Source organism: Penaeus japonicus, unplaced genomic scaffold, assembly GCF_977035675.1.
Source record: "Penaeus japonicus unplaced genomic scaffold, GWHDUDI00000001_assembly GWHDUDI00000020, whole genome shotgun sequence".
Lineage (NCBI taxonomy): Eukaryota > Metazoa > Arthropoda > Malacostraca > Decapoda > Penaeidae > Penaeus > Penaeus japonicus.
The window spans coordinates 31,261,711-31,271,710 of NW_028234422.1; the positions used below are offsets into that span (position 1 = coordinate 31,261,711).

The 10,000-nt window shown below is 48.9% G+C and overlaps 1 protein-coding gene across 1 annotated transcript in view; it reads left to right on the plus strand.

Annotated features, from left to right (window-relative positions):
- The window catches only part of ds (dachsous cadherin-related 1), a 200,461-nt gene that overhangs the window by 16,610 nt on the left and 173,851 nt on the right, over positions 1 to 10,000 (plus strand). Inside the window, exon 2 of the mRNA XM_043016105.2 lies at positions 1,571 to 3,787. Within this exon, the coding sequence (XP_042872039.1) occupies positions 1,820 to 3,787 (1,968 nt within the window). The 5' untranslated portion in view covers positions 1,571 to 1,819. The remainder of the gene's footprint in view (positions 1 to 1,570; positions 3,788 to 10,000) is intronic.

Below are 10,000 nucleotides of genomic sequence, written 5' to 3' on the forward strand. Positions count from 1 at the left end.
TATATATATATATATAATATATATATATATATATATATATATATATATATATATATATATATATATATATATATATATATTATATATATATATATATATATATATGATATATATAATATGTATATAATATGTATATAATATATATATATATATATATATATATATATATATATATATATATATATATAAAACACACCCATACAAACATACACACAGACACTCATATATATGTATGTATGTATGCAGGTGTAGAAAGAGAGATAGAATAAGAGGAACCAACCAAGAGACTAGGAATCGTTTAAATAATTATATATGATTATCTATGGCATGATGATAATATTTATTCGCATAGCTCGAAAGAATTGCTACAACACTCCATAATCCTTGCAGCCTTTTGCTTTTGTGATAAGTCTAACATTTAGATAACTCGAACACTGTACCACTGTTGCGTCTTGAAATAATTACATAGCTGTTGTGCCAATTATAATTGATTATATAATTAAGCACCGAACAGCGAAAGAGCGAGAATACAGTGAAGATGCAAATGTGCACTACAAATATGAAAACTAAAATATGATAATCGAATTTTCCCAGCGATTAACCTGTCTGTACGTGATATTTCTCCCGGTGAAATTATCTTGGGGGTTAACATGACAGCGGCTACAAGCATATGAATATGAACTGTCCAATTGTATTCCCGCTTTTTTCGCGGGCTTTATTCTGATTGGTCCCTCAACTCGTCCTCTTGGGTGAAGTACACACTCATGACAATACCACAATTTTTCTTATAATTAACTAACAACATGACACCTGTAACAACAGGGACCAATTAAGTTTCTCACTTGTCACCGGCCACCTGGTAAACAGCAGGAGTAAGCTGTGGCGCCTCCAACGCATTCCTTTATGAATTCACATGCTGTACTTAGCGACCACTTCCAAGTTGCCATTCATAAATTTCAAAACGCATTTTCCCTTTTTTTCTAGTAAACTTTGTTGTGATGTCAAACTCCTCTCTGCAAGAATGAATAAGATGGAAGGATTACACGAATTGATTTTCTGTAGTCTGCATCACAGCGACTCTCACTGCCACTGTTACAGTTTGCTCTCAGGGATGCTCAGTGACCTTCCGAGCGCGAGCAGCGGCGTGTCTCCGCGGCCGAGACCACAGAAAAGCGAAACGACTTCGCCTGATGAGAAATATGACGTAATTACGAAGGCCAGAAGAAAAACGATGATTAAGCGTGAGCAGAAAAGCGTGATGTTAGGACACATATCACGAGGAAAGAATGAGATCACCTCTACAAGAGGCACTTTGTAGCCCCCAAGGCCTTATGGTCATTTACATATGAATGCGTTTCTCCCGGATTACTCACTTGTATAAAGCAATGATTATTCTAATCACTGCGGCGTGCAGTTCTTCTCCCAATTATGCAACTACCTGTGTGACGCTGATGCTGTTTGTAGGTGGCGCGGTGTAACTCAGATCCTGGTTCTTTCGACCCCGCCAGTGCCTCTCCCCCACAGCAAGAGATTGTTTGCTTGCCTAATGAATTTTCCTTTCTTTTTTCAGGAGTGCGGGCGGCGTGGGCGTGTTGCAGAGGGTGCGCGGGGCGTTGTAGAAGAGCCTCGAGCCACGGTGCGCTGCAGCAGAGCCGCCTGTGGTGGTGCAACGACCAGTGTTTGTTAGTGGCGTGTCGCGGTCCGGGCGCCGCCCTGGAGGGCCGCCCTCAGTGTAGTTCAAAGTGTGGTGGTGACAAGTGTTGTGGTGACAGTGTGGTGCGAGTGTGGTGGTGAGTGTGAGGGGCAGTGATGCGACGACATGATGTGTGAGCAGTGTCGTCTCGGGGAGGAGGGGGGCGCAGGGGATCCCCCCAGCCCCGCCGCCCCCGTGCCGCCTTCCTGCTGCTCCTGCTGCCGGGGACACCCACGGGACACGCGGCCACTGAGGCCCACCAGAGTAGGGGCGAGGGCAGCTAGGGTAGTGCCCAGTGCCAGTGACCAGTGCAGTGCCAGAGGGGTTGTAAGGACAGCACGGGCCCCGGGCAGGACTCAGCCGTGGGTGACCATGTTACCGCTCCTACTTGGCCTCGTCCTTTGTCCCGCCGCCGCGGAATACGTGCGCGAGTTCGAGGTGTCGGAGGTGGTGGCCGTCGGGACGAACATCGGATATATCGGCGACAGCAACCCCGGCCAGCCCTCGCCGCCGCCGCCGCCCTACCTGATCGTGCCGGTGCCTGGGAGCGCTGTAGACTCTGACCTAAGGATCGAACAGGACACGGGAGAGATCAAGACCAACGTCGTGCTGGACCGCGAGCTCAGGTCGTCGTACTCCCTCGTGGCCATTCCGCAGTCGGGGGAGAACATCCGCGTCCACATCAATGTCAAGGACGAGAATGACAATGCCCCGACTTTCCCGTCCGGTGTCATGAACATCGACTTTCCCGAAAACACGCCACGCGACGTCAAGCGCACCCTGGCCCCCGCGCGCGACAAGGACCTCGGGATATTCAACACCCAGCGCTACGACATCGTATCCGGAAACGTGAATAACGCCTTCCGCCTGTCCTCCCACAGAGAGAGGGACAGCGTGCTGTATCTGGATCTCCAGATCAATGGCTTCCTAGACCGAGAGACGACGGCCTTCTACTCGCTCCTGATCGAAGCCTGGGACGGCGGGACTCCACCTCTCAAGGGGTCAATGACCGTGAATATCACCATTCAAGACGTGAATGATAACCAGCCGATCTTCAACCAGAGTCGCTACTTCGCCACAGTGCCAGAAAATGCCACCATCGGCACCTCCGTTCTGCAGGTTCTTGCTACCGACACGGATTCGGGAGACAACGGAAAGATCACCTACTCGATCAACCGTCGTCAGAGTGACCGGGAGAACATGTTCCAGATTGACCCGAAGTCCGGCGTCATCTCGGTCAATCGTCCTCTTGACTTCGAAACCAAGGAAGTCCACGAGTTGGTGGTGGTTGCGCGCGACAACGGCGACCAGCCCCTGGAGACCACCGCCTTCGTGTCCATCCGCGTCATCGACGTCAACGACAACCAGCCCACCATCAACCTCATCTTCCTCTCTGACGACGCCACTCCTAAGATCTCAGAGGACGCCCAGCCCGGAGAGTTCGTGGCCAGGATTTCCGTCAACGATCCTGACTCCAAGGAGGAATACGCCAACGTCAGTGTGACGCTGGAAGGAGGAGAGGGCCACTTCAACCTGACGACGCACGACAGCATTATCTACCTGATGGTGGTGTCGCGTCCCTTGGATCGCGAATTGAAGCCGAATTACACGCTCGTGGTATTCGCGACGGACCAGGGCAACCCGCCCCTCCACGCCTCGCGGAAATTTGACCTACAAGTGACGGACATGAATGACAATGCGCCCGAGTTCGATAAGACGCTGTACCAGGCCAACGTCCTGGAAGTGGCCGACCCTGGAACTTCGGTGTTCCAGCTATCCGCTCTGGATCGAGACGAAGGGAACAACTCGGTGATCACGTATTCGATCCGGGACACGCCGGAAACGCACTCAGACTGGTTCCAGATAGATTCGAGGACGGGGCTCATCACCACGCGGACCCACGTGGACTGTGAGACGGAGCCAGAGCCGCAGATCACAGTCATCGCCACGGACTCTGGCTCCCCCGCGCTCTCGTCCTCCGCCACCGTCAGGGTCACCATTCGCGACGTCAACGACAACGAGCCCATATTCGACCAGAGCTTCTACAACGTATCTGTCCAGGAGTCGGAAGCGGTTGCCACGTGTATATTAAAGGTAAGGCGGAAGTTCTGCTTTTAAAGGGTGCTTGAGGGAAGGAGGAAGAGAACGTCGGGTGTCTTCTGCTTTGTGATTTCCGGAATGCAAAGCTTCACAAACGGTATTATGCTAATTAATACAAAATACTCCAAAGGAAGCGTTTGCATTCTTTAACAGGAAAAGTAGCAAGAAAGTGTCCTTTTCATCTCACAAAAAGAATGTCCAAATGCAACAATGTAATCTTTTCGTGTAACTGATATTTATGCATGCGCAATAATAAATATAGTATGCGAATGTATTTTTCATGTTTTTAAGTGTATGTGTGATCAAGAAGTGTAAGAATGACGAACTGGCGTACTTACAAAGAGAAAGAGAGAGAGAGAGAGAGAGAGAGAGAGAAAGAGAGAGGGGGGGGGGACTGAAGACTCCGTCCAGCTAGTGCAAAAGGGCTTAGAGACTCCAGCTAGGTGTGAAAGAGAGACAGAATGTATGTCTCGAGAACGCGAGCTGGGAAAGAGACAAGCTCCTTACGAGCCGCGTGAGAGGTCCGAAGGGTACCTGACCCCATCTCCAAGGAGGCCGCCATGATCTGTCCAATTATCCAAATATGCAAGAAAAGAAAGATTCAGCGCTCGTATTTGTGAGGACGCAGAGGTGGCGGCGTTAGCTGGCCTCGCTGGCCGGCGGGGCGCAGAGGTAGAGGCAGAGGGGAGGGGAGGAGGGGGGGTGCACTGCTAAAGTGGCTTTCTCGGGTGTCCACTGCGAAGCCTCTCGAAGCCAGTTGTTGATACACAGACATGATCATACTTTCATAGGGTTGTTTACCGAAGTAATTCTTTTCGGCGGGATTGCTGATCACACATCGGCGAAGTCAAAGCAATCGAAGGTGCGTTGCGGGAGGCGGGGCTTCCGCCAGGCCGCGCGCTGATTGGTGGATGAGTCGTGTCACATCGCCAGGGGGCGGCCGGCATCCCGCGCTGCCGCTGCCTCTCCGCTTCTCAAAATGGATCGCCCAATACATTACAGATTTCGCTCTTAAATCACGTCTGCATAGGGCGGGTGTTTGGTTAGAGTGCGAGTGAAGGGGTGGGGAGTGGGCAGTGGGTGGGGGCCGGAGGATCGTAAACATGTGCGTCATCACGGAGGGAAGCAGAGCGGCCAGTCTCGGAACCTCCTCCTCCTCCACCTCCTTCTCCTTCTTCTTCTTCTTCTTTTCTCCTCCTCCTCCTCCTCCTCCTCCACCTTCACCACACCTCCATCATCTTCAACACCTCCACCTCCTCCTCCACACCTCCACCACATCACCACCATACCTCCACCATATTCACCATCGCCACCACCTCCTCCTCCACCACCTCCACCACCACCACCACCACCTCCTCCTCTGCCGCCGTCTTTGTTGGCTGGCAGGGGACGCCGCGTCACGAACATGCTGTAATATTGAGTGTTTACAAACTACCGACATCCAAGTCTATACCCTACGTCGCTCCTCCGCCTGTCCGTCGCTCCACCTTTTATTATTTATTCCTCGTCTCTTTCACTAATTCTCTCTCTCTCTCTCTCTCTCTCTCTCTCTCTCTCTCTCTCTCTCTCTCTCTCTCTCTTTCTCTCTTTCTCTCTCTCTCCTCTCTCTCTCTCTCTCTCTCTCTCTCTCTCTCTCTCTCTCTCTCTCTCTCTCTCTCTCACTCTCTCTCACTCTCTCTTTCTCTCTCTATTTCTTTCTCTATCTCTCTCTCACTCTCTCTCTCTCCTTCTCCCTCTCTCTCTCTTTCTTTCTCCTTCTCCCTCCCTATCTCTCTCTCTCTCCTCCCCCCCCCCCCCCCTCTCTCTCTCTCTCTCTCTCTCTCTCTCTCTCTCTCTCTCTCTCTCTCTCTCTCTCTCTCTCTCTCTCTCTCTCTCTCTCTCTCTCGCCACTGACCTCATAACCACATAACCCGGCCCACATTGTGCTGTTATCTCTTTCTCTCTCTCTTTTTATTTCTTTCTTCCTTTCGTTTTTTTTCATTCTCTCTCTCTCTCTCTCTCTCTCTCTCTCTCTCTCTGTGTTATGAGACTTAAGAGAAAGAGAAAGATGGTCTCTTGCATGTGAGGGGAAGATGAGGCTATGGAAATCTGCGATTGAAAGAAGATGAGGATACAGAGAATAATCATGAGAATCCGACCATGTGAAAGAAATGACAGAGGAGCACAAGTGGGATATGAGAAACGGGAGAGTGAGGGAGGAGAAAAAATGAGGCAGGATTGGGGAGGGGGCGGGGCGGATGGGTGTGTGTGCTCAGGGTACACAGGTGAGTCTACGTGAAGAAGAAGGATGGACGAAGTCGGGAAAAGGAGAGTACAACAGTGCTACACACACACACACACACACACACACACACACACACACACACACACACACACACACACACACACACACACACACACACACACACACACACACACACACACACACACACCCCCCCCCCTCTCTCTCTCTCTCTCTCTCTCTCTCTCTCTCTCTCTCTCTCTCTCTCTCTCTCTCTCTCTCTCTCTCTCTCTTTCTCTCCCCTCTTTTGACTACTTCCCTCCCCTACTCCTCGTGGAACCATACCAGACTGCTTACGATACTGGGATACAAGCTGATGCATTGCAAACTGTTTTCCTTTGCAATTTTATCCAGGAAATGTGAACGATTTGTTACCCTGACACACTAGTAGAGGAAAGGATGGCGTGAGGGATAAAATTGGCGGTTGGGGTAGTGAGAGAGGTTAAGAATTGTAGTTGGAGTGAGAGGGGTTAGGTAAGGTAGAAGGTGTATGAACCTTCAGACTACCTCCTCGTGGAATAGATTACAAACTCGTCGAGTCCCATAAGAATACGATTCATCGAGTGAATGCAGCGCGGGATGTAAAGTAGAAGTATGCATGTTCTAAGTTAAGTAATCACAGGTAGTGTAGTGTAGTGTAGGGAGAGGGATAGAAGGCGAGAACAGTAATGGAAGAGGTCCCGGGACACATAGAGAAGGTTGAGATTGCAGTTCTGAACTCGGGCTTTAAGTCTAAGAGGAAATTTTGAAACTGGAGCCCTCGTTCGAGTTCTGTTCACAGCCCTCGCCTCCTGAAGACCTTGAGAGTTCCTCGTCAAGATATCGATCAGGCTGCTCAACGCCGTCATTATAAAAATCAATAAATCAAGCATCCAAACTCTTAAGCGCTGAGACCGAGCGGTTCCAAAAGCCACCTCTCCCCCGTTGATTGGTCGGTCCTTCGCCTCGAGAGCGATCATGGTTGGGTTTCGAAGCAGTGCAATGATTGGTTTGTTTTTGATAACGCGTTTAAGATATGGTTTGATTTTTTATAGCCCTTTTGTGATTGGACGGTTGCAGACGAGAAATTACTCGGCCGAGTACGCTGATTGGTGGATGGTCAAAGTAACTATTGTAATCGTTGTCAACTTTACTACAGTTAATTGCGAGCGGTGAGTGCTGTGCAGTTCCTATAATTACGCTTGTTTGATTGTTTATGATAATTAGGTATTAGGAAGTTTAGGTTTTCAGCACGCCTGCCAAGACTTCTTAATATTTTCAATGCCACACAACAAAAAAAACTACAATAATGTTTTCATTGTATTGAGAGTTTTGCGGAGATAAATAGCAAGTCGAGAGCCGTCCGAAGGAAGTGGTTGCAGTCGAAGGAACACATTTCATCCTTCTTTACAGTGTTCCATCCTTGAATCCTTTGAGGGCTTGTTGTACCTCGGGCTTAAGGCTTTGCTTTTCTTTGGCTTATTGGACTCTCGGTCGTCTAGGCTGAGCTCACGTAGGGTTTATAAAGAGGCTGATACAGATAAGTAGATGTGGAAATTGGTAGGGATAAAGAGGGGGGGGTGAGGGAAGGAGGGAGGGAGAGAAGGATGGAGAGAGAGAAGGAAGGAGAGAGAGAGAGAGAGAGAGAGAGGAGGGAGGGGGAGGGGTGAAAGGGAAAAGGCGTTAGGAATAGTTAAGAGAGATCAAGGGACATACACACAGGACACGAATGCAGACAAATAGACAGAGTTACAGACACACACTATATATGTATGTGTGACTGTGTATGTATATATATGTATATATATATATATATATATATATATATATATATATATATATATATATATATATATATATATATGCATATATTTACACATACATATTTGTGTATGTGTGTATATATATGTGTGTATATGTATGTGTTTATATAGATAGATAGAGAGAGAGAGAGAGAAAGAGAGCGAGAGGAGAGAAAAAGAGATTTCAATGCGTATTAGGAAACGATCTGCGGGAGGACCCACCTGGAATCCTCCGCACTCCATCTCCATTTGCTATGATTTAGAGATAGAGGGAGCTATAGAGGTGAAAGCAGATGTCTTGAACCTACGGATCCACCCCACCCCATGTTTGGCCTTTCGTCTGTCAAGCGAACGTCTGATATTCAGTCAGAGAGATAGGGGAATTAACCAGCAGGGGGAGAAAGAGAGAGAGAGGGGGAGAGAGAGAGAGAGAGAGAGAGAGAGAGAGGGAGAGAGAGAGAGAGAGAGAGAGAGAGAGAGAGAGAGAGAGAGAGAGAGAGAGAGAGAGAGAGAGAGAGATAGCCATAGATACGCGGGCCCGCAAATGGCAACCTCTCGAAGCGCAGGATATCAAGCCATTCCTATGCTCCTTCACCGCTACCCAGTCAGACTGGCAAATTGTCCCCCACCATGCTACGCGCGTCTCTCTCGCGCCATGCCATGTGGTGGTCGTTTTTACGCTAATTTAATTGCCCCGGACTCATAGAAATGCTACCTGGAATTAAAATCTATATTAGGAAACACCCCATAACTCAGTCGGGGTGTTTGTGTATGAATATCAGTGGAAAGTGGAGGCGACTCGGACCTGAAGTCTGCCCGAGAAGACGAGACTGCTGCTGTGGTCAGCACTTCTCTACCTACCAAGCCGACCCTGCCTCTGGCGCGCCCCTCCCTGCCTCACGCCCCTGCCTCTACCTCTGCTCATGCCTTCCTCCCTTCTCCACCCCCCCCCTCCTTCCCTCGCTGCCTCTGTTCTCCCCCAGTCCTCCTCCCTTTTCGCTCCTCTGTTCTAGCCATGCTTTCCTCTCCCACTACTTCTATTCTCCTCCTTCTCCCCTCTATTATCGCTTCACGCTTTCCTCTCTCCTCGCTCCCCGTCGTCTCAGCTCATACTGGAATATTTCTTCGTGTATTTCCTTCTCCTTCTTTGCCTCATCTCTCGTTTCTCTTCTTCTTCTCTCCTTCATTACATTTCCCTGCTTCTTTTCTCTTCGTGCTGTCATCTCGCGTCCTCATCCCCGCCTCTTGGCCTTGTCTCGACGTCGACTATGCACCAGTGTCTCCTTCGGTCCACCTCCCCGCGCCCTCCTCTTCAGATCCACCCTGCAAGCGTCTGATTTTCCTATTCTTTTGCCTCCTCGGCTTTCATTTCTTCGCCTCCCCCCTACGCTATATTTGCAAACATCAGTTGTCTCATTTTCGTGTTTTCTATTCTGTCCTTTCATGCAGTTAATCTCCCTTTGTTCTTTGCCTCTTTCTGTTCTCTTGTTTTTCCCTCATTCATCGGCTCTCTCTTCCATTGTTCCTTGTTGTCAGCGAGAGCGGATCAGGTCACTCAGCAAGTAGCCAAAGGAAGGAAGACCACAATGGCTTTTCTCTTTTTTCCCGTGTGTTCCGAACTCGCTTCTCATCTTCGTTCCTTGTGGTTCGAACGACGAGGTTCATAGTGTCCGTCCGCGAATCGGGGCATCACCAGAAGACCCTGCTTTTATCGTGGGTAGGCCTATCGTCTCGGGATGAGGGCAAACGTAGGCCTCATAGACCTTTAGGTATTCTTGTCACTTTTCTATGGCGGCTGTTCGTTGAATTCGGTGGTGTTGTTTAAGTTGCTATTTGATGTCGTATTTTTCGTTTTTTTTTCATTGGATGATGAAGTGGTGATCATCAACGACACCATTAGTGCTAACTGTTAAATTCGAAGAAAAGTTCCTTAAATGTTTGAACTGATTTGGAAATAACATAATGCAGGTGATATATTTCTTCTCTCTCTCTCTCTCTCTCTCTCTCTCTCTCTCTCTCTCTCTCTCTCTCTCTCTCTCTCTCTCTCTCTCTCTCTCTCTCTCTCTCTCTCTCAGTAGTTTCTTATTTTCTTATTTTCCTCTTTACATTTTTACATGTTTCCCTCTCCCCATTCCCCTCTCTCCC